Source organism: Bombus bifarius, unplaced genomic scaffold (assembly GCF_011952205.1).
Source record: "Bombus bifarius isolate JDL3187 unplaced genomic scaffold, Bbif_JDL3187 scf7180000007970, whole genome shotgun sequence".
Classification (NCBI taxonomy): Eukaryota; Metazoa; Arthropoda; class Insecta; order Hymenoptera; family Apidae; genus Bombus; species Bombus bifarius.
Window position 1 is genome coordinate 3,408,274 of NW_022884356.1, and position 26,835 is coordinate 3,435,108.

General features: G+C 35.6%; 1 protein-coding gene across 2 annotated transcripts in view; it reads left to right on the forward strand.

The window, feature by feature from the left end:
* Nucleotides 1–16,510: 16,510 nt before the first annotated feature.
* LOC117212308 (tRNA dimethylallyltransferase) overlaps nt 16,511–26,835 on the forward strand; it is a 117,049-nt gene continuing 106,724 nt past the window's right edge. The window contains exon 1 of one of the 2 annotated variants that reach the window (XM_033457018.1): nt 16,511–16,705. In XM_033457018.1, the coding sequence (XP_033312909.1) occupies nt 16,589–16,705 (117 nt within the window). In that variant the 5' untranslated portion in view covers nt 16,511–16,588. The remainder of the gene's footprint in view (nt 16,706–26,835) is intronic. The other variant, XM_033457008.1, reaches the window with a different exon arrangement.

Sequence of the window (26,835 nt, forward strand, 5' to 3'; positions counted from 1 at the left end):
TATAGAGAACGCAAAATTGAGTTTAGCTAGTTTAGAGAAAAACGTTATCGACAATAGATCTTCAGTTTTTGTTTTTCTCTCTTTTTTTGTTAATAACACATACATGTTACATTAAGAAAAATTCACGATTTACGAGGCTGAATCGTCGCGAATAGCGTCAATTCCATTTTTAATCCTTCGAATTCTCGATCAGTGTCATCTTAACGCGTTATAGACTAAGACCGGTTTCCGAGCTGGGGAATGTTATATATATTTTAGAGAAAATGTTTTAAGTTCATGAAGATGTTCGAAACGTTCGACGAGATCGAACGACACCGCAGTCCGCTATTTATGCGCATTTTGCAGCGTTTCTGCACGTTTTGTATAATACGCTCGTATACACGAGCTTTTCTTTCACGTAAAACATGCATTTGGGCGAGTCGAGATAATCAACGAGGCCAAAAAATGAACAGAACTACGATTGTTGATAATAACTAAGTCTCGACGTATTGGTTGGAATCGGCCTCGAATCAGTTTCGATATCTCGTCGTTGTTTGGAATTTCGTTCTGCGATGCGAAATCATGCGACGGAGGAGAAAACGAGGCTTATTATCGAACGTTATCCGACGTTAGTTGCACCGGTTCGAAACTAACGCCGGACGCATTTCAAACTGAACCTGAAGGTTTCTGGAAGTTATATCTTTCATTTTGGGAAATGAATGAAAACAATATAAATGCGACTTCTTTTTGAAAACTCATATCGATAAATTGCAATAAAGATACGAAAGAAATAGCTGCTCGTGATGCTGCTTGCTTTTATCCAGCGATTTTGTATGAAATAGTCGAGAGATAAACCTGCTTAGTTTGACAGATTTGCCATTTAAACAATACAAAGATGATACGCCTTATAATTACAGTACTGGTATTGTCATTCACGATCGAAACGAAATTCATTACAGACTGCGCATTATCGAGCAGGGTTTGGTAATCGAACAGTGCAAAGGCACAATTACGCGTGTGACTTCAGAACTGTTATATTCCCTCGCAATCCTCTATAATTTGAAGATTTTCTGAAATTATAGCAAGTCTCATTAATATTATCTCATATGATCGAGAGCAAAACCGTCGAATCAAATCGATGAACGTTAAAGCTTGCGTGTTCGACAATGCCATTCAACATGGAAAAAGAAAAACCATAGATGACTGGTCTGTTAACAATACCTATTCACAAATATCTTCCTTATCGAATTCCATTGTTTTCTCCATTGCAATCTCGCGTTGTTTTTTTTTTAACAGCGTCGCTAATCGTAGTTACTTACCGATCGATTGATGATCGCTGTGCGATCTTTACGTTTTTCGACGTTTCACGCCTTCGCTAGCATGAATCTAAACGCGTTCTATAGTAGAGTGATTGTATTCTGGTAATCTTGCAAGTAGGTGAAAGATCGTATGAGTCACAAAACGATGGTAGGTAGAGACGGTTTTGCACCTAAGTACATACGCGTTATGTATGTGCCGTGGGCTGAAGAGAAGTCCTCTTGTAGACATACACGCATACTACAAGAGATAATGTTCCAAATTTGGTCGGGTACCTTACACACACACACATATTTCGTTTTTTGTTACGAATACATCAGATGCATCTTCATTTCGGATCATTTCGGTACGCGTAACGATATTAGCGAAATTCGGGTTTAAGGTCGAAGTCCTGTCATCTTTTGTCTACCCTTCTTCCTCGTTCTTCTAATCCGGTTATGAAAGCAAAACGGATACAAACGACAAAATCTCGTAAATGAAAGGTAGTTTTCATCCTTTTCTTCGCGCCACTGTTTCCTTCTTTCCATGATATTTCGCGCAGATAAATACGCCACGAAGATCGACGAAGCACCGATCTTCGTGGATGAGAGCGCCTATTCACGGTAATGTTCAGTTTTTATATGCGAGGTGTGGCCGAGGCTGCTAAACTGGTGCAATAAGGGCTGAAAAGAATATTACCTTCGTGGTAGATCGTTATTTTGTTGTTAAACGATCATCGGTATCTAGCTTATCCGAGAAAGAAGTAGACAGGGCGCTGAAAACTCGACACTAAGGATCGAATTGTTCACTTTCTTATTTTCTATCATTTCTCGTTTTTATAATACAAACGATCGATCCGATATCTGTGCTCGGTTTCGAAGCTTTTCTACGGCTGAGAAACGTCAGGAGTTGGAAAAAGGAAGAGACGTCGGATCTCGCGCTACCAAGAGATTGTAAAGGTTGAAGAGAAAACTAACCTCGATTAGCATGTTTTCATTTTTTTTTGTATTTAGGACTTTTTGTTTTCCTTCGTACACGGTACACGTTCGTTAAGGTGGATGCTGAACGGCAACACACGGTTTTATAACAAGAAGGAAATCTTTTTTATCTGATTAAGATCCGTGCGGAATACGCTTTTTAAACGCGTGTAAATAATGTACATACATATATAGGACAATATATAAACATGCATAAATAATACATAGCCATGTATGCATGTACATTGCAAATTATAGACGCTGAAGCGTGTAAGTACGTAAGGGTAGAGAGAAAGAAAAATAGATCGAGAGGGAGGGACAAACTTGGGTGGGAGAAGAATAATACTACTACCAATTATTATTATTATTATTATTATTATTATTATTATTATTATTATTACCATTATTATTACTACTACTACCACTACTACTACTACTACTACTACTACTACTACTACTGCTACCACAAAACTAATACTATTGCTACTACTACTACTACTACTACTACTACTACTACTACTACTACTACTACTACTACTATATACTACTACTACGCTACTACTACTACTACTACTACTACTACTACTACTACTACTACTACTACTACTACCACTACTACTACTACTACTACTACTACTACTACTACTACTACTATAATTATAATTACGAGTTTACAGATTAACAAGATTTCTGAAATTCTACTACGATATAAATATATATAATATATCAGATGATGATGATAATAATAACGACGGAGTTTTAGAGAGGAAGAAAAAGGAAAGATGGATATTTTATCACACGGACGATGAGAAACTGGATCGTTCGTGTAATGTTCAATTGATTGCGGACGCGCGATCTATATAATTAGATTACGTTGTTTGGTGACGATTTAGATTTAGATGATCGGCAACAGAGATGAGAAAAAAATATATTATGGTAGGGATTATATTATTGCTGTTATATATTACGATGAAAAAAATATATATAAATATATGTCTATGTATGCTGTAATTAACAGAAGAAAAAGAAAATCGAAAAGAAATCAGGAGGATTAAATATTAGTAATATATGGACGCGCGCTTTCAGAGAAAGAAAGAAAAAAAATACGTCGTTGTCGCGGCCGATCGCGAAATATACCGGAAGACGTGTTTATAGAAGGAGCGAGTGCGAATTGCCCTCGCGAGGGGAGAATAAAAGAAAATATAGAAAAGGCAAAATAATGTGTTCATTACAATTGTAGGTAACAGTATTCGTTTATATACATACTTTTTACGGGCTATATTGAAAGAAATAGAAAATGATAAAAAAAAGAAAAAAATATAAAGAAATAAGAAACGGTAAACGGAGAAGTTATAGCAACGACCGGAAGAAACAATCTTTCGATAGATAAAAGCTTTTTCACATATACGTACATACATACGTACCTTTATGTACACACGATATACACACGCGTACCATATATACATATACTCCCTCTCCCCATACATATTACAAACATACACAATTTTGTATTACACGCAAATATTCTAATGACCACACCTTCGCGTACGTATTGCCATTACGCGTGGCCACCTTGCGACTACGAACACGAGTTAATATCGTGAACGGATATACTCGGAGAGGAGAGAGGGCTACCAGTGAGAAGAACGCACGCTCTACAATGTCGGACGAAATTAAAGAGGATTAAAAAGTCGCGATGACAGCGTGGTCGGGAGGACTCGAGCAGTTCTAACTGATTGACCGATACAGGACGGACGCGTACGAAATGCAAAGACGTAAAGAGAGATCGGCCTCTCTGGGAATCTACGTCCGAAAGCGTGTGCACGTGCATCCGGAAATAATGTTTCGACGTATTCGTCATTCCTCACTCGGCGTTGTAATATACGATCGCTAAAACGCGTGTATACGCACGCATATACACATATACATTTTATACACCACACCTAATAATACCGTGCAAATAGCGCATATACATGTACGGACAGATCGCATACGAGACACGCGGCAATCATCTATACACGCATACGAATACAGGTTAATTAAAGAGACTAATCGACGATACGACCTGAAACCTGAATCGCAACCCAAATTAGCTTCAAATTTATATGGTACGCATATTAATCGCAGTAATAATGCAACAGTTCAGGAACCACGGGTGTAACATTTTCGGCTGGCGTATATTAAAGTAGAGGAGGGTGAGATTGTGGATTCAACGTCGAGGAGTTCGTTTCAAAGGGTAGTCGAAGGGACTTGACTGGAAATCCCTTGTTTCTTTTTCGTTCTCGAGGCAGCGGTTCAATCGTGTTCTTTTTAATTGTTGCTCCCGAGTATGAAAGACGCCACGGAATCTCATTCGCGTGTCTTTCAGAAAGTTTCTCGAAATGAGTATCGGAACGAGTACGATAAACGTTGAAATCTAGTTTTATGAAAATCTATCTGTAAAGATAGTTGAAGAAAAAACATTTTACCATACGCTTTACATACATAATGACCGACGACGTGGCTTCCTCGTCGAAAAATAAAGATAAAGAAAAAAGAAAAGTTTTATGCTTGGGGAAATATGACTAGCGACTCATCGTAGGAAAACGAGATAATATTTGAATACCGAACGAAATATGCACAAAGGCCTTACAAATCGAATCCCACAGTTTCGGGCAGCTACTTACACCCGCGACGCATTTTTCTACGGCGTAGCTCCCCGTTCTATTTGCGACAGATTTTTATACGTTTAACCTGCGATCGCAATGACGATAATTATTAAAAGAAAAAGATTTACGCGATTACAGGAACTATTATTATATTATATTATTACCGGGTAGAAACACAATAACAAAACAAAAGACAACAAACATTAGAATCAGGGAGAAAGAAGAAAATAAAACATGGAGGAAATGTTTTTTATAAACGAACGAAGTGGATTAATTAACGAAAACAACGTTGTTCGCATACTCAGGATAATAATAAGAGGCGCCTTAATTTTTAACCGTATTAAGAAAAGTAAAAAGCAAATTTGGTCTCTGGGAATCTTTTCGCACGACAACATGTATTTTACGTGTACATAAGAGAGAATCAGGGAATGGAGTAAAGAAGAAAATATAACGTTCCTCTTCCTCTGCGCGTCAAAATTTCGTCGAAGGGGGCTCGCGTTTTGAATTGGGCTCGCGTTTTGAATTGGGCTCGCGTTTTGAATTGAGCGCGCGTTTTAAATTGGGCGCGCGTTTTGAATTGGACACGCGTAAGCATTGCGTATGCGCGAATTGCCACTGATCGAATAACGAAATAGGACGACAGACAAAAAAGAGAAAAAGAATAGTGTAGCATTATATCGGCCACGATTTTGAAGTTCTTCCGCTTTTAACGAAGATGAGAAATTCATTAGTTTGATGCGACGAAATGAAACTCAACTATATATATATATCTATCTATACATATATATATATATATATATATATATATAGCATTATGTATAATATACATACCTCGCAATAGATTTCGCCTTCACAAGACGGTAGCCTTCTCGTCACGCTAAATAATAAAATAGCGAATCCCCGTTTTATAGCAGCTCTCTGCTTTCTTTTTTCTCGACTTTTGCTCGTGTGTCCGACCTGTGAGTTCTTTATATTGTGCCAAATTATGAGAGAAGGGAAGGTGGATCGAGAGAAAGGAAAAGGAAGAAAGAGGAATCATAGTTGCAGATTTAACCGAGCGTTATTTTAGCCGAATTTAGTCCGATGCGTTTAGACTGTCCATTAGTTAGAAAAGAACGACTAACTTTCCTGTTTTTTCTTTCTTTCTTAATATTTATCCGAACATGTAGCTCAAAATACAAGGGACGCCTTTTACTAGGGTTGGTTCTCCTTGTACTACACGCTTTTTCCTTCCTTTCCCTTTTTCCTGTTCTTTTATTTAGTTTTATTTTCCCGTATCTTTTTCGTTTTTCACCATAGATATACATATATATATATATATACATATATGTATATTTTTTTCGTTTCTCCCTTCGATCGACTAGAAAATATCTCTAGGCCTTCTCTCGACAAAGACATTTCTTCGAAAATTGCTCAGAGAGTGACCCTTGCTGTTGGATCGTGGAAACGTGCTTTTTTTCTCGTTTTCGATCTCTCTTTTTCCCTGCTTCACGATTTTCCCCCCTGGTTAGTCCATGCGACGCTTTTTATCCTACGAATTGTCGTTCGGGACGATAGCCGACCGGGTACACGCGTTGATTGAGGCTTCGAGGAACGGAGAGCTATTTTCCTCCGTTTCTTTTCTTATATATAAGATATAAATATGTATGTATATTAAAAGGAAATATTAATATTATATACGCCTTCGTGATTTTACATAAAGATATTTGCGCGTTTATCCGCGGGGTTCAGGTTCCATCGTTTCGAATGTCGGTGTGAATTTTTACGCGCGTTTATCGATCATGCGTCAGGACGAGCCGGGGTTGAAAACTTTAGAGATCAAGGCACGTTGTTCGAAATTTTCGAAAATTTTATGCAATCCCCGCGACATATCGCAAATCGTGTCTGTTAACAGTCAGCGGAAGCCTGAGAGTGAAATGACAGATGTCGCGAGAACGATATTTTCGGTGAATTTGAAACAAACGTATCGGGAGAGGGGCCGAGAACTAGTAATAGAATTTATTTAGCATTTTTAAAGATTATGAACTAATATAATATAAGAGAAGGAATAATGTTGCGAGAAAAAAGAACACGTTCCCCGATCTTTTACGGCGATTTTGAAGAGTGCAAACGTACCTGCTAGCCACATAGACACTAAAATAATAATAATAGTTAATTGTGTAAAGGAAAGGTGTCGTGTACGAAACATTATGCGTTGTAAGCGACGCGCATCGACGTAGCTGTAGCTTAAGAAAGGATAAGGCAATTATATACTATTATAATACTGTTATCATTGTATAATAACGACTCGACGTGGCGCATGAGATTCGCCTCCGACATAGAGTTCTGCGTTCTGCACCAGGAACACAAATATGTTGTATTTTCTTTTTTCGTTTTTCTCCTTTTATTCTTTCATTTTGTTTTAACAATTCGAGATACACACTCATGAGAATAATTAGAATAATTGAATTTGCGCGTTCCCTCGGATCCAGCGAATCTTGCGTCCACGGTGTTTCCTTTTTGTAAATTTTTTTACATATACACGCGTGCAGTGCAGTCGTTAATTATAAAATACGTGCATACATGCAGAGAACGTCCCCTCCTCCAAATGCAACAATATCGTGCTTAAACGATTACGCATTATATCTTTTCTCCCGTGTTCTCTTTGTTTAGTTTTTCCCTCGTTTTATATCATTTTTTGTTTCGTTTGATTTATGACGTGCGGTAAACGTCACGTTCGCTCATTCTTTTTGCAATGCACGCATAAACAATGCCACAAGAACGACTTTACCGCTGTGCGCAAGTATGTCGATACGAATGTGTAGAAAACAAGAAAAAAACAATTAGAAAAAATTGAATAGTAAAAGCAAATGAGTGAATGAGTGAGTGAATGAGTGATCGAATGAGTGTGTCTGTGTATGTGTATGTGTGAAAGAGGACGAATGGTAAAATACGAGAGTGAGACTGAACGATTCTGAGATGGAGCATTTTATGTATGTGTATTAGTAAAGTACATATAGTTTGCTATTAAGAAACCGTGTATCACGTTGTATCGGACCTTTAATATTTTTAAAGGTAAGAACGTGTATCAGAGAGAACGAAAGAGAGGGATGAAGAGAAAATTCTGGTTGCGCGTGACGAATCCATTTTTTCAGGGGAGGGGGAGGGGATGGGTTCTCGACGAGAATACTTAAAATGTAACATTAGGTTTTTTATTCAAAGCAAAACAATATTTTTTATTTATCCCTTTATTTTTATATGACGTTGCTACTGGAAACCGTCTCACGAGCGAAAAGAAGGGGTGAATGGGAAAGAATGACAGAAATCGAACGAGAAGATGGAGCGAATGAGACAGAAACGTTTAATTATGTCGACGAGCGGATGGTAACCAGAGCTAGACAACGAAATGACCCCTTGTATAGGGTGGGGAAACGAGAGGGGATCGTATATATAATCCGGGATGAAATAGGAGTAAAGGAAACATAAAGGAAAATAAATTGGGAACCCCCATATACAGATTTTTGAACTGCGATATTCATGTTATATTATATTATATTATATATATAATATATATATATATATATTATATACAGATATAGACCGATAGAATCTCTTATTTTTGCAAGAAAACCAGATTCCCGAAAAATAGAAAAAAAAAGTAAAAGCGAAAAAAAAATACTGAAAACTACGTTCGTCGTTGCGCGACGAAGAAGACGAAGGACGTTTCTCGAAATCATTTTTCCCTTAATATAGACAAATTTTCTTTTCATATTTCAGTCTTTTGACGCCTTGTATCTTTTCTATTCTATTTTATTTTATTTTATTACACCTTTTCTTTCTTCGGTACTGAGGCAATAAATTTCAACGTTATTTTATTCGTTGTTTTTACTCGACGAATCTGTTCCGTATTCTATGGAAACCGAAAAGGGCGCGTCCTTCGTCTTGTTTGGTCGCGTTTAATTCGACGGACGCGCACCACAGAGACTTAGCCGCTTTAAACCGGGGGTGGCGTACGTTGGAATTTCGTCTCGATTCTCGCGACATTCGACGACACAAGCTTTCTACGTAATCATGATATTTTAAAGAAACAAACAAAAAAAAGGGACAAAACGACAAAAAAAAATGATGACGATAATGATGATGATAAGAAACAGCGTAATGTGTAAATCGAGGGACCCTACGTTCCGACCGTATGAGATAAAGATCTCGCTTTTTAAAGGAAACGCTTATGAATAAAAAGAACGTGGAAATTTTGTTCTCCCTTTGAGAGGGTGGAAGAGCGCGAGTTTTATATTACAGAAGATTTGGTCCTGCTAGAGGACAGGTGGAAAGTTCGTGACAGACAGTAGGTAGATATAATCGTATAGGATTTTCGCTTACTAACTATCTAACTACACTATTATCGATTATCGAGCAATACTGTTAATAATTATTTAAAAACTATTAACGGTAAATAACGATTATACTACTCTCTTGTAATTGTATTATATGATAATAATATTTAATATATAATATTATATAATATATTATATTATACATTTTATATAATAATCATATACGCATATAGAACAGCATATACTGTATAACCTTTTATCTAATAATATAATATATTATCGATAATATTAATATTAATTATTAACGATAATAATATTCGATAAGGTATCTGCGTGTAATGGATGCTTCTCGAGTTTCGTTTCCACCGAGACGCTTTCCTGGATTTCTTTTTACGTTTATCATACGTACGTTTTAAGGATTCGTGATCGGCCGATCTCGCGGATAATAGACGAAGTTAACCGGACCCACCTCGTTTATTAAAAATGAATAAATAAATAAATTAAAAAAAAAAAGAGTTCACTTGTACCTATACCTCGAGCGATTTGTTGAATGTAAGTAGTAAGCGGAAGGGAACGTCACGATTTTTACGATTTTACCGAGAACGATCGTGATTGTCGTTCCCCGACAACATTCGTATTCCCATTACCGCCCCGGTCTCTTTTCTTTTTTTCACTTTTTTCTTCCTCCGGTTGTGTACTGTGAGATCGGAAGTTGTCGGGGAATCGTCGAAACGTAAAAGTCACCCCCGTACAATTACGTAACATTGACCTTATATAATACATAGATATATATACGCATACATACACATACACATACGCATGTTGACTGGGAGAAAAGGAAAAAGAAAATGAAGATGGAACTATTAACGATAAGCGAAGCGCATCGCGAAGAATTAAGACATGTTTATACGACAGCACTATGACAAGATTAGTGGTGTACACGTACATGTGTATACGCATCCCGCATATTTGATATTCCGTGTGCTCGATGCACGTGTACGTGTATACGGTATATGCTATATTACTAGATAGAAGATAATAAATGAAAAAAGAATATTTATTCCACAAGTTAAATAGTAATATTAGAAGTAATATTTATATCTCTTTATTTACTATTTGCATATTATATAACGACGTAACCCTCACCATTTCGGTAGGATGGACGGGTGGATTTTGTACAGCAAGAATGATACAAAACAAAAGAAACAAAAAAAAAACAAAAAAAAAGGAGAAAGAAACAGAAAGAAAAGCAAAAGAGAGAGAAAGATAGACAGACAGACAGAGTGAGAGAGAGAGAGAGAGAGACAGAGAGAGAGTAGGAAACAAGATTGAAAAAGGGAAACAAGAAAAATATGCTTATTTGTACTAAGAAATAGTAGAGTGTGAGTGATGGAAAAAGTGTTACAGAGAGAATGTGATAGCGAAAGAAAAAACTAAGAATGGACGGAAAGAATAGGTTTTGTACTTAAATTTAAAAGAAAAGGAGATAAAAAAGGTCATTCGCGTACCTAACACGCTTCGTTTTCGTTTCTTATTTTGGTTCCGTTTTCGTCCACATAGAAATATATTATCGTACGCGAGCGAAATTGTTCCTTTCTCAGCGGCATTGCGTCCGTTTTCCAGGCGTTGTTGGTGGTCGACGATCGTTTTTGGTTAAGTCGAAATGGACAACAAAATGATAAAGATCGTGCTCGATGGTTATCGTTTAGTAATCAAGTTGTACGACGGCAATATAAGTTTGAGTGATGTGCATATTAGGAATTTTTGGTTTTTTGTTACATTAGTGGTCAACTGCGATAAATTAGGCAAAAAGAAAGTCTTCGATGTTTCTTTTTTTCAGAAAAAAGAATGAAACAGTTCCTCAACATTTATATTTCGAACTATCTTATTATATCAATAAAAATATTATCATTTATTCGAAACTGCTACTTTTTTCTTATACCCTTCGATCCTATATCCAAATTCCTATCTTTAGTTCGTAAGATCGAAGATCGTTAGTATCGAGTTACGTACAATATTTTGATCATCTTTACGTTAGTCGCTCTGAAAACTCGGATGTGTAGCCATTGAGCAAATAATAAGGCAAGGGCTTAAAGATTACAAGTTGCTGCGGGGTGAAAAAAAAGTTTGTTTCATATGTTTCTGATAGTTCGCTAATCACTAGCTTTCATAACCAGTGACTTATCGCAAGCAATAGAAGAATGTTCGAAAGCATCCTTATCGTACGAAATAATGAACCAGATAAAGCTATGTCTTCAAGGGGACATTTTCCTTTCGTAAGATCGAGTAATAGTAACGTGTCTGTCAAGATACATGCGTTGGCATGCTATCAACGAGGGTAGCTGAAGGGGTCGAAAGAGGCACGAAACCAAAAATCGGAGAAGGAAAAAAAGAATGGCAAAAGAAAAGGGAAAAAAGGAGAATATAATCGAATTCCAGTCATCCGGTTCATTTCACTCATACCGTATATCACGTTATGGCGATTAACGGTACGATCGACGACCGGCACCGGTTTTACGAGCCTTTATTTCGCTCGTTGAATTAATTCGACGTCATAAAGAGCAAGATAATGGCCGGCTGGGATGCATCCGAAACAGCGAGCCGGGGAGAAGGTAAGCCAGAGCAGAAATTTAACGAGAAAGCCACCGTAGTCGCGGCGTTATACGCCCCGGACGAACCAAAACTAACCATTCTACCGATCAGATACGCGTTTTCTCTTTTTTTCTTAGCCTTTTTGCAATGTTCCTTCCCTTATATCCAACTCCCGCCTCTTTATTTTCTCCTCTTCTGCCATTTTCTTTCTACTTTGCTTTTTGTTTCACCCCGTCTACTCCCTTTCACTTTGTTCCTCTTTCCCTTGTTTTCTTCTTTCAATTTTTTCCCCGTGCTTCTTTCTGTTCCATCCGCGTATTTCGCAACCCCTTGTTCCCATTTAATCTTTTTATCGCTGGATAGCTTTATCTCTTTTTATTTCTCTCATAATTTCGCGTATTTCCTGTCTGTCTATTTTTCTTCTCCAATTTTCCTATTCCTCCTGTTTCTTTTCCTTTATAACGCTTGCTCCCCGCCTCGCTCTCTTTCCTTCAGCTCTTTCTCTCCCCTTTTAATCCGTTTTTTTCTCGTTATCCTTTCAGTTATTCCCTGCCGATCGTTCTCTTTTCCGTAAGTCTTCCTTCTTCCTGTCTTATTTCCTTTACGTCGTGTGTCTCGTGCCCTCGATCGTTGATTTCGATTAGCATTCTTTCTTTCTACCTTCACAACGTTCGCGCTTCCTGTGGAAAGTTCCCGTGCAGTTGCGTCAATAGAATATTTCGAACAGGCCAGCCGCGATTAGGCGGCTAAATGCGAGAATTATGGAAAGCAGAGGCAACGTGCACGCATCCGCGGGGCTAATAAAGCGAATGATATATAACGGGTCTCCGAAATACCACGCGTAATCCAGGATTCCACAAAAGACGACTGAACGCGAAATCGTCGGGAAACCTTTATCGGGTGTAAAATTCATTATAAATCAAATTGCCCGCCTCGACGATTCGTGATTCCGCTACGAGGAAACTTTGTTCCATCATTTCCCCCTGATTCTTAAAATTTTAGATTCCAGCTTCCGAGGAATTTGAATCTATTGCCTTTCGTCTTACATACATACGTATACTTCGTGCAATTAACTCGTATTTAATGTACCTATGTTTTATATAATAAGAGGATATCAGATAGTTAAAGCTAGTGTGAATAGCGGATAATAGAATCTGCATAATAATAATGTTGTTATTTCTATACTCGGAGGTAAGATCAGAATAGTTATTATTTTATTTAATGGTAAAATCTATAACACCGTTCTGTGCCAAAAAACCTTTATTGCACGCGCTTACAAAAAACTAAGGATAAAAGCAAAAAAGCATCTTAAGCCTATAGATTAAATCTATCGATTGCAACTAGGATCATCCTCTAGTTACTATTTCTTGTAACTAACGCATCTGCATATGGATGACGAGCACGAACTCACGTCATTTTCAACAAATAAACAAAATCGTAAGTCAGTATCACGTATCTTTGCTCTATATAATCATAGTTTAGCGTGATTTATTATAGCTTATAAATGAATTACTTAATTATCGAAGTTTCAAGTATTCAAATTTTCCAGTTATCCAATTTTTCGCTTTCGTATAAGAACAGCATTCAAATACGAACCGTCCTCGAAATTTCTACAATCTTGATTCGACTTGGAAGGATTTTCTAATAATCCTGATAATAATAAGTATCATCATTTTGCTTTCTATCTCGTTCATTTGAATTCTCTAAAGCAAAATTTAACTTCACATCTAAATTTAGAGCCAAGAAAGATCATAATTTGAGGTATGTATTTCAAACAGTGGATTCTATAGAATTTATACGTTGTTAAGATACACAAGCCTCCACTTAGTTCATGCAAATCACAAAGAGTGTCTGTGTAGATATAAGAACGTCATTCTAAAAGCGTATCTTTTTCAAAATATAAGCATTCGATGATATTTGGTAAAAGAACAGAACGGAACAAGAGATTACGTAATCTCGAAAGATGTTAAGTCTACGGCCGATAGATTAAAGGCTATCGAGCCTCTCCAAGTTGGTCTACTAAACGTCCGTCTAGATTGACAAAACTGTGAAGAAATCGCCAGTCAGCAGGGCCACTTTTGAATATAAAATTTTCCATTGCTTATTTATAGCTATTTTTTGCATATCATAATAATTTTTTATGCATATTTATGAGAACACGTGTGCTAATGTTAACACATGAGTTTTGCGGATTACGACAACTTCCGTTCAATACTTTTATCGCATTAATTGATGGTATATTTTAATTGTAATTTGCTAAAGTTTTCCTTGAAACTGAAATAAGATTAGCATAATACGTAGTTAATGCTTCTTTTTATATGAATTATTCTTTAACTATGATCACATGGTAACAGCAATGAATATTTCACTCTTTCGAAAGAGACATATGGGAAAAATCAATTGCAACAATCTCAGTTTCTTTCCTAAGTTAAACAGAAAAGATATAAAACTAGATTAAATCCTAAACAAAAAAAGAAAAAGATTCCAGATGCGTGTAGCAGTATTAATTCTCTCAACACATATCCAGGAAGATAATATTTTGAACTTCTCTTTAAAATGATGTTCTACATTATCAACAAGGATGCAGATATTGATGAGACTACGATAATTAGTAGCAGAAGCAACGTTTAACCACGAAATAAGCGTATCTTGGTGGTATCAGTGGCTGGTCCCTTCCTATTATAGGATAAAATCCAACATATCTTAATGGCCGAATTATCTGAGTTCATGTAGATAGAAATTATCTGAGATCTCCCACGACCAGGTAAGGTTACTTTTTTTTTACAATACCGTGTTATCTTATCAACGCTCTTGAAGGCAGAGCAAAATCAGAAACTACTTTTTCTTTTCTCATAAATAAATGGCGACACGTAATTAACCGTACTACATAGACGGTAGGTTGGTAAATAGTGTCTATAAATGCTAATAGAGAATATTATGCAATAGAAACGTAAAGAACGATGTAACCTACCAGATAATAATTTGTAAACAGTGTCTATTTCGAGCGAGTAGAAATTGACCTTAAATAAAAGGAAACAAATATTTAAATATTTTAGTGGACGATAACTAATTCAAATGGTCTGCAATTTAATTAAATAATTTTATTTTCTTCCATTTTTGCATGCACTTTATTAATATACACTTAAAATAATATGTACATATATATCCAGAAGAATATAGTTAGATAATACATTATTACACGTACAGTAAATTTTGGCAGTGATGCTTAATCGCTAAGTTTGTCTTTCACGTGATACAAAGTATGCACTGAACGAATATCATAGGCATAATTGTATATTGCGATCTTTTTATATATTATCGTATCAATGGTAAATATCGGTGCGATGTTTATGTGACGAATCTTTATTTCTTATCTATTCTCTAGAAACAGAAATAGTGAAGGTCTCCGAACTATTGAATTTAGAAATCTTTGGGATATATATAAATATAATAACTTAATCAGCAGTTATCAATCGTCGATAGGTGGATCTAGCCAGTCGATGAGCCTTCCAGTCAGCTGTATAAACTATAATATGTACATCTTACACTCCTTATCTCGAAAGTATAACCTGTGATATAACAAGTGCCCAAACGCTATCTCTTGTGGATTGAAATAACGAATGATTTTTGGGATGTGTTTAATTGGATCGTTCGAAATATGGATTAGAATTAGCTATGATACATATGACGCCACATATGTAATACGTTGCTGCCGTCTGATCGAATTAATGATAACAGAATATCACTGGTAAGTATAGGTTGCATGTAACACGCGTTTTTTTAGACATCTTATCAGCGAATAAAATTATACGAAGTACGAGAGCGCGTGTTGGAGATTAAACTGCTAATGAAATCATTTACAATGTCGTCGAAGTTCAATTATTGCTACATAACGGTTAGTACATTATATAAGTTACCATGCAGTGTGGTAAGTTTATAATGTAAAATGGCAAAGGATTCACTGAAAATGTTTGTTTATACAAAGACATGATTAATGATGCTTTGCAATGTGGTGACAACAAACAGATCTATGCTCCGGTTCATCTATATCGTATGCGTAATCAGCTAAATATATATGAAAGAGCCGAGTGTGATTTTATACATGGATAGTCGTCAATTGCGTATTTGATTGCGTCTAAAATTGTAAAAGTTATACTATTTCCATTGTAATATGCTTTGTAATATTATACAACAATTTACTATACATATGGAAATTATCTTTTTTGAAGAGTAACATCATATCAGAAAATAACAACTCCAAAATACACGTACAATAATATAAAACAATTACATAATTAGTTGACTATTGTTGTATCAAATCATCTAAGGGACCAGAATAGTAGTATTAATATTATAATACAACTCTGAAAATAGTATTATAGATATAAATATAATATAAATACATTATTAATAAGTGTAATGGTTATAAGTAGAATAACATTAGCCAAATATTTAAATGGTACTATATTTAAAATATCAGATAACGCTCTGATATAACTTTCAATAAAAAATGAATGAGACCTCAATCGTAACGTAGTTTCCAAGGATACAATGATATTACGAAATATTTTCTTATTAATAATAACGAATTATATCTGTGCAGTAAATACAGTAATCATAACTGACACGAAATGAGTAAGAAAGTGTAACTCGTCGTAAGTGTCCGTTCAAAATCTACCGCCTTTGGCTTTCATGGCTGGGTGAGCGGAACAAGAAGCACACGCAGACCGTGGCTGCGCATGCGCAGTTTCAAGTAACTATAAGTGATCGTAGAGAGCTCGACATGTCGCGTGTGCCAGTTTTAACAATTTTGGGATCTACAGGATGCGGAAAATCACGTTTGGGTATCGAATTGGCTCGCAGATTTTCTGGAGAAATTATTTCGGCCGACAGCATGCAAGTAAGTGAAAAAACAATCGCTTATTGCCTTGTTCTTTCCATCGTGGTCCTTGTAGGTTAGGTGCTTATTTAAAAGTTGTTTATTACCAGTGAACTTTCGAAATAGAATACTTTAATTCCAATTCCTACAAAAATCCTAAACATACTACTTTATTAGCCAATCGAGAGACGATATATTAATCGTGGGAAATAGTTTGTTTATTGAAGCGATCGAATAGGTTGAAACCTATACTGTATATGCATCGTGCTATTTGACTTGCTCTTTCGCGTCCGAGTCTGTTTACGTTTTAATATGGAAACATAGAAACGGTTATTCTAATACGTCATATTTTATAAGGACAGAACATACTGAATGGCGTTTTGAAAAGCATTAATGTATAGGAATGTTGTTGTATACGTGTTATTACGCTCTCTTACAATTGCCTGCCAACTTTTATGCTCACTTGCATTTTAATTATATATTATTAACAGTAAATTTCTTTTTGTCTCATTTACGTGTATGATATAGTGCATGCTTTTTCCACAAGCGTATGTGTATACGACAGTACATCGTAGATCGTCATTAGTAATTACAATTATTATACCAATTTATTGTGTTGGAACAAGAGAAAATGATTAACGTATTGTTGACCCAGAACTTAAAATTAATTATTTATAGAAATTAAAATACGAATCTGTATTATTTAATTTTTTGTTATTGCTATCACTTTTGTTCAATATAAATATTATATTCAACGTAAATAACATATAATAACTAATTTTTAACGAAAAAAAATATTTTCAATTGACGTATCAATGATAATAAATATTGCATATGTTATAATGTAGTACAATACTCTACATAACAGTATTGCGTTATTCCGAAACACATTTGTATTCGAAGACTATCACTATAATCACGTTTCCAGCGTTGAATGAAAATTATCGAATCACATGAGAGAACAGATTATGTACAGCGTTAAATGAGAGCGTACTTGCGGAACTAATCCATCTTGCTCTTTCTCTGCGACCCGTTTCCTATTATCTTTCGCATAGTCTAGATTCAGCTGCGTTACAAGAGCTAGTTTTCTCGACAGCTGCGGTCATAGATTTCAGCTTGGTAACTTTCGGAGAGGATTCGGAGTTAATCGTTCTAATTATCCAACACTTTCACATGTGTAAGGTAACCACGACGAGCGTTTAATTACAACGTCTGTGACATAGGGATGGCCCTTTCGTCGAAAATGTCGCGTTCGTAATTATCTTTTGACTGTTTTGTCGTTGGTCTTCAGACACGTATCAAGTTAGCGTTACGCGTTCCGTGCACGAACATTTAAATTCCACGATGGAGTCTTTGTATACTTGTCTTTATTGTTTCACGAAAGGAGACAACTTTTCAAATTTAATCCTGCTGTTCTCCTCGGGACACTATTAAATAGCACAATGAGATAAATAGATATTACCATAGTATAGGTAGTGGTTAAATATTTGATTTTAGTATTTAATATATTTATATTTACATTTTTTATACTTTCTGTATATTTCATACTTCTTGTTAATAAAGTTTCGTAAATATGAAGAGAATATATCTAAAGGGATATAGAAATGAAGAAAAAACGAGAAGAAAAACAGGATTAATGTGTTATTTTAATTAATTGTTTTATATTATTACAGACAAGGTTTTCTTTTTGAGGTAGTTGAATAGGGAAATAATTTTTACATGTATTATTATAATTCAATGAATCATAGTTGTGTGTCTTAATTGTTTTGTAAATTGTGTTTATGAAAAAATATGAACTCTTTGGGTTCTTGAATATAAATGTTCAGTTTAATGTTTTGGAATATCAAATGTTTTTTGTATGCCAAAAGATTCATGAATGATTGCTGTTTCTTAACCCTGAATACTGGATTACTGAATGAATCTATGCGTGATTTATCGGGTAGTAAAACTCTTATCAATTTCAAAGAAATCGAGAAAAAGAGTCCTCGTCTAAAGAGCATATCATTTGATAATGAAGATGTTTTTAAAACCCCTACTTTCGCATTAGTTTCGTCAGCATTCAGAAGTTTTGCGATTTGATTTTATTGCATTAAGAGTATTGCAACACCGGAAGTTTGAATATTTTAGTTCTCTATTTGCCATACCATGATTTCAAAAGTGTTACTGTATCATTTCTATTTTTACATAATTTTGGAGATATTTAATATTGCTAATACCATTACGTTCGTTTTAATAAACAAGATCTACGAAACAATTGAAAATATGTCTATGATTCATAAAACTATTACAGTAATATAAACATTCAAATTGGATCTCAAATATCTATTTAACAATGATTGACCGTCCCTTAAAGAATATTAGAATAAAAGGAATTTGTTTGTTCGCCCCATCCTTCTTAAATCAGAGTATCGTTTTCAAAGAATTGCTTAAACGATTCTCAGAATCCCTTTGTACAAAGAACTTATCAAACAGATAAATGTAGTTACGTAAAGTGTTTCTCCAATTGACGCGTTATTTTTTCACTTTGCATATATGTATCTTCCGCATTAATGGATGGTCTTTATATCGCGCTTTATTAATATATCCGAGTGTGTTTTATTATCTCGTGGCCCGCAAAGCAAACTGTATAAATGCAAAGTAGTAAAGCTCGCATGATAGTCGTTATAAAGTAAGTGGATCGAATTAAACTTTGTCCTCTTGATGTGTGCATTACCCTGGAGGATCGTGGGACTTCCGGCCCTTTTTTGGCCGTTGAATTAGTATAGCCACTGTTTCCTTCACCCCGCTACTCGAAGAAAGTGAAAGCTACACGAACATCCTTCGTTAAAAAGTTTTCTGAGAATTCTTTTCCTCTCGGACCTTTTCTTCCTTGAATAACCGTTCTTTGACCAAACATATTATTATATTGATTCCGTGAATATATTCTTATTTCTTTCCTAACGTTTTCAGTTCACCTTCTTTTTTGTTTAGAATTTCAAATGTTATCTTCGTATTTTCATGTTTGTTCTTTATTAGACTGTATAGAAAAAATGGATTACTAAGTTGTTGTTTTTGTGATAATTAAATCAGACATGTTAAATACATGTAAGGAAAAGTCGGGTTATTAGTTTTTTTTGTAGAAAAAATAGGAAGTTGTTAGATTTTTTGTAGGAAGAAATAACAAGTTAGTAAATTAGATATCTATATAGAATTTTTGTTCAAGGTGATATTAAATATTGTGTGCACTAGAGATTTAATACTAACTTTTTAATATTAAATATTTCATTCAAGAAGAACTCATTTGAATGAACTATTCTGTATTTATTTTAACTGTTGTATATCGAATTACATTAATTAATGTTAATGAAATTGTTGTAAAATATATGTCCTTAAAATCATGTTTAGTTAAAGAAAGCAAATGTATATCAACGGAGTAAATAGAAAGAAAGTAAGAAAAATAAAGATAAAATCATCGAGTAGCGTAGCTTTTCCTTTCGTACAATTTTTCCACACATATTCCACACATATTTCCGAGGAACGTAAATTTTTCAGTGCACGAAGAATGTCGGACATAAATCACTACTTTACAACTTCACAGTTTTTCTATATCCTCGTCTACTTTCGCATTGACTCGTTTTAACTCGTCACTCGTCAATTTCGTTTTTAAGAGGCCGCTTTCGCACGTGACAACTCTTCACTCACTTATAAATCACGTGTTCTTCGTCATTGAGATATTTTCGAATCTGTCCTCAGACGATTTCCATTACTCTCATTTGTTACGCGTAACTACGATTAATCACCCCGAGCACTGATCTCTTTTTCCTACTCGCTGCCTACACGTTTTCAAAATCATGTTATTCGTCTTTCCACACGGAGTTCCCTCGACATTTTATCTTCTCCCACGTTCCTTTGTCTCTGTATCATCGCCCGTAATTGACGGAGGATTTCCCTTCTAATTTGCGCAATCAAAATAAGCTTGAGATTCTGATCGTTAGAGCTGCATCATATTTCTTAATCGTCTCGCATGTTCGTTGCTAATGTCTGCGATTATTCAACGGAATTTTGTTCTATTGCGTTTTTTGTTTAGTCAGAATCTGAATAATTGTTGAAATCTTACGCGGATTTTTAATTTGATATCCATGTCGGTTACTAATTTAGATACATCATTATATATTATCCTTTATTGATTTATTGATCCATTGTGAAGAAGAACCATTAATCCATTTAAGGCTAAAAGTCATTATTTAAAACAATCGTAAAATATTACATTTTTCTATGACTTTTGGTTCTTTGCCAAAGCGATTACGTTATCTCTTTAAAAAAATGGTGTAGTTTCGAAGAAATTGTCCTTAGTATTGGTATTTTCTCTCTCATCCTTTGATATGATGCAAAGAATAGGAAGATGCGTGTGAGCGTTATAAAGCTACATGTACGCATCAACACTCGAAAATTACATACGTTGCCTATCTCTATTACCACATGCTTACCGAGAAATCTACTTACATATATCTGTCGCTAGTTTCTATTTTTCCTCATGAGAATAAAAAACTAATCAATACTAATTTCCTTTCTCATTTCAAAGGTTAGTAATAGAACTATAATCTGCTAATGTGCAGCGAAGTATATTGTATGCACGTAGATGAATATATTTGCATGGTGTGGTGAAGTGAATTAGCAATGAAGTACAAATTCGCAGTATAGAAATAAAAATGTCTGCTAACGTTTTCAAATTAACATATCTCCTAAGCTTTTTACACATAAGTAGGTTAATATTATTCTTATAAAAAATGATTCAATAGAAATAGATGTTCATACGGTCATGCTATTGAAAGGGGTTAAAAGATTAGCATATCATTGCATACAACGCCTTTAGGTTATATAGTTTACTATACAACAGCGACTTGAATTTCGAACGTGAACTATTTAATTAGGCGATTAAAGGTTCATTTAGAATTAAACAAATTTCCCATACGATTGAAAACACCAACCAGTTGGTAACTAAGCGATTGGAGGTTCAACTGTGGGATTCAAAAATCTGTCAAATAAGCGAAAGTAACACGTAGTCGATTGTTTAACCGATTAAATGTTCATTTTACAACTGTAAGAATATCGCAAACGATTGAGAATACCATCCAGTTGACGATGAAACGGTTAAAGGTTCATTTATGCAATTCAGAAATTTCTCAAACAACTGAAATTACTATGTAGTTGATATCTAACTGATTAAAGGTTCGTTTTAGAATTCAAAAATCTTCCAAACGATTGAAAGTATTATTTAGTCGAGTCACACGCGTGTAACAATACGAATGGTCATAAAACGTGGTGACCGAAACGTCAAAACGACATTTGGTTGTGTGCATAAATTACGGTGGCTTGACCGTATGTGCCGGGGAAACCCGGACAGAATCGGACACGTGTCTGCCCACACGCAAGACGAAAAAAGATATCTGCAAATTTTGTGGCGACGGGAACCGCCTCTGAGATTCTTCCTACACTCTACAACTCTGCACGATCGAGGATCGAGGACCAAGTGGTGGTCCTCTCCGTGGAATTATAGATCGCGTTCGTCGAGGGAATTGTTTTTCCACTGGTTTTGGTGACGAATACTCCAGGGACAGTGACACGACAGTCGTTCCTCGTCGATGCTCTAAAGCGGAGTGATTTTCGAGCTGCCGATGAACAGAGGAACCTTCTGGTTGGCTGGTTCTCAGGGACGAATCGATGGGACGTTACGCGATGCGGAGAAGTCGATGAACCGAGTGCTGTACGAGTTCTGCTCCAAAGTCCCACCGGTGTGTCTTTGGCCGAGCATTTGGCCCATTGAATCTTAATATCGCGTCGTGTCAGGTCACGTAGGAATTCGAATGAGCGCACGAGTTCTTTGAAATTATTCGTTTTAGGCGACACGATCGGATTATAGGTGTGGAATTTTGGAAAGTTTAGATTTACGTGGAAGTTTGCGAACTGTTTAGGAATTGCTAATATTTATTTAGACTTGCAGATTTTTATGCATTTTTTAGAAATTTTGTGCAGAAGTGCATAGAATGCACAGAGTGTTAAAAACGTGGCGGTAAGTGCATTATATGGCGATCGTTATAATGATTGAAATATACGAATGCACGAAGAGCAGTTGATTTTATTGTTTAAAGGATCAGCTGGTTAATTACGTCTCAGGAGCAAAATGTTAAAAGGAATGATAAATTAGTATACGTATCTACACGTCGCGTTTGTCAGAGTAGTTATTGTTACACTGGAAACCTTGTATTCCATTTCCTACTGTGTCCGCCGGTGTATACTGCTTCTCACCGTGACTTCGTTAAAACTTTCACACGCGAGCTGCTTCATTGAGATTTTCTCGTTGATAGAGAGTCTGACGTTCCATTGATTTAAAGCGCTCATAGGAAGGAAATGAAGGAAATAATGGTGGCACAAAGTAGGACATTATTCGTACAATGCTGTTCACGTAATATTCTAACATTTATACGTAACATCGTTTCACTAATTTTTGATTACATGAATATTCTTATTAATTTTTCATTAACTCATATACGTTTTAATTATTTATTGCTATGTATATCATTGTTATTAAATTAACATAGCTTCGCGAAGAAATGTAAATTGGATATTTACAGAAAAATCGTTTCGCATTTCTACAGTGCTACCCATCGTAACTAAGGAATGACGTAATGCAAGTGTAATGAAATACGCTTCTCTTACGAAATTCCGCGTAACGACTCCAACCTCACGGATTTAATACATTATTTTACATATTCTAGGGCAGGCGTACTTGAGTTAAATCTGTGATTCAAACTTTGCTTCCTACATTAACGCGAGTGCACATGTACCGAGCGAGCATTCAACTCTATCATTTTGGGAATAAAAGTTGCTTAAAGGAGCATGCTTTTACAAAAAAATTCATTTGATTAATTAGATCGATAGCTCACTCTCCCTTACATCGATCGTTACGAAAAATCGGTGCACTATTTGCTCCATGGAAATAAGAGTGTTTCCATTCTTTCCTCAAGACTTCAGAACTTTAGTTCGTTATTCAACAAAGGCCACGATGTAATTTGCGATCTATTAGACTCGTGGGATAGATTAAGCCAGCGAATCATGAACAATGCGGGCTCGAATCACTCTATTCGAAGTTCAATGGATTCATGTAAGATGTCGATGTGAAGCAAATAATTTTTCTGCCTCTTGTATGTATGTACAAAAAAGAAAAAAAAGAAGGAATGGCAGAGAAAAAAGCGTTTTATCTTAACGAAATCAAACTGTTATTACATATTAGCCATCGCCATTTTCCGTACACTCAAACTGTGTAAAACTCTGTGCGTTGTTAACAACTTATTTTATATTTTTAGCAAACTTCAAAAATTCTGTCACGCTAAAAGGAAAATTAGATTTTACCTTTGATCATTCAGAAGATAGAAAATAACAATAATAAAATTAATAGAAACGATACTCGAAAATATTCAACTCTCACATTTTCCATTGCAAATAATGAACTGCCGTGAATGTCGAAATTAGTGACCTATCTTGACCTAGTCCCATTTAGGTCTTTTCACTGTGAAGAAAGTGAACGTTTCCACGGAACTCTCTTTTCTTACCGGCGCACGCTGCAACAATCTTTTTCGTTGTTCAAGCAAAGCGATATGCACGCAACGAGTGGTTTGCAATTTCTGTAATAGCGTAAACGGCCGGTTATTTAATTGTTAACGGTTATAGCATTCGTTTAGGAATTTAATAGTACCTCAGTTACAAATTGCGAAACGTTGCATTGCCACGGGTTCCCTTTCTTTTCTTTTTTCTCTTACAAACCATGGGGACATTTAACGATTGCCGCGCGTTCGCCCGGATTTCTTGTCTCTCGGTTGAGAAATTGGTTTGTGCAATCTGTCGTCCGATCGATATCGATAGAGGTCGCGTCTGCGATTGCAGTTAGCGTTCAATGCTAACCACTTACACTTTTAACATCTCTCGTACATTTTGCCTTTGTTTCATCATTTGGAAAAAAAGTATTTACTAATTATAATTTTCAGGTATTTACGCTCGTTGTACTTTGTGTTCTTTCTCTCGTCTTTGTGAGATGTGTTTATTAATGGACAAGGGGTCGCCGTTGATCGTTTTGAAGGGTTTAATTGGGATTAATGTGCATTTGGTTGTAATGGAGTGTTTCTGTTATTGTGCTAATGAAGTGTTTGACGACACGGTGGTAAATGAAGTCAATGGCTTGTTTGAATTGCGCGAGGTAGTTGTCTTAAATTATATTAAAACAGACAAATTTTCATGGTCAAATTTTATTATGATTTATACTAATGTATCAATACTATATTTCTATGTACATACATAATATTATAAATTGTTTAACTATATCTACAGGTTTTTTTTACAAAGTTACTGACGTAATTAACGTACAATCGCACTTCATTTGCCATTGCCTAATTAAAAATTCAAGATATCTGGCTTATCTGTGTGACAGTTTATCCGTTGAAAGAATTGCATAGCTTCAAATTTTCGTGGAATACGTGATCAAAAGAATCATTCTTAAGCATATGATCTAAAAATGATTCAAACAGCTGAGTCTGTATAATTATTTTGTTCTAAATAATAATCAACAATCACAGGCTGCCACTGTTGCGTCTCGCCCGGAGAAATTTCATTAATTAGAACCGGATAGAATCTCTACTCCAAAAAGATCGTGTCGATGGTCAAGGAATTTCAAACTGGTTCTCTGTTCTCTCTTTTCCTACTTCCTCTTTTTTTTTAGACCACCGATGCTCTACGACGTTTGTTGATAGTTTATCACGACAGTGACCCGTGGAAGGCAACGGACCGCGGTCCTTGAATTCAAAATAGTTTTCGTCGTTTCGGCTGGAGAAACGGCTGCGTGCTGAGCATGAAAAACTTCCGTTCTTGTCCGTGAGAATGGCGCCTCAAATTACGGAAAGCAGAATTTGTCGAACATGAAAGCGTTAATCGAATTTTCTATCTTTAGTTCAAGGGCTCGGGAACTTTTCGTTACAATCGATTCTACATGCTTTTCAACTCGATTTTTGTTTCACTCGATATTCGTTGAATTTTCGTGCACTGAAACGTGATGAAAAGTCGAAACATAGCCACCAACGTTGTTGTATCAGATTATTTCAAGATTTCCTGGTGAAATTTTAGGAAAATTTATCCTTAGATGTATAATATCGTCATTAACTTGGCAATAGCAATACAGAAAAAATAGCATGGATTATTCGACTATCTTTTTGTAGTTTCGTGACACGTAAGTTAGTATCTAGGTCTTAATGACAATATTATTATAGATCTATGTTTGTTTCTTTCAAAATCAATTTCTTAAGACTGCTACGTAATTGGTAATTTATGACTTGTAAAATTTGCGATAACAGCGTTGGTTTAATCGTGTATGAAGATCCTGAAGATATAATTATTTCGCTAGAATAATAATAATGATAAGTATAGATTCGAGGTGAACGATCGTTACGAGTCAGACTCTCGACTCTTTAGAAGAGCAGAATGACGCATTTTCACTCGACCTTTTCTAAAATTATGAAAATGTTCCTAACTACTACTAACTCGTACTAATTCTTCCTATTTACATCGAAATCTCATTAATCGTGCCACATTAGTGCTATGCAGCGTGCTACTTTACCTACATAAAATATACGAAATCGATAAAAGTGATTTAGCACATAATGTTTCAATAGTAAGCGCGATAATAGATTCTCTAAGTTGAAACTGTACAAATACGATGATATTTGATGTCTTCTTTCATGTATAATGTTTTATATCGATGCTCGAGTTGCATTCGATACGGTATTTAATAAATAATTTACGCTTAAGGGGGGATTCATCGTGTTCACGGCTTATAGCGATAATCGCGTCTGGTTTATTATGAACGATACGAAAATTGCGGTAAAAATCGTGAGTTACAGCTGGTCACGTACGTACAAGGCACTTGAACAACCGGTTTTAAATCCACGAGGTGATGACGCGAAATTTACGGGGCTCCTTTTGTCGACGTAGCCCTTGAGCAGGCTCACGACCGATGTTTCATTAGATTGCCGCGCTATATTCGCTGTTATCCTCGAGAAAATTATATTTTTTCGTTTCTGTATCTCTATCGTTATTGACAGAAATCGATTGGATATAAATTTTCCAAT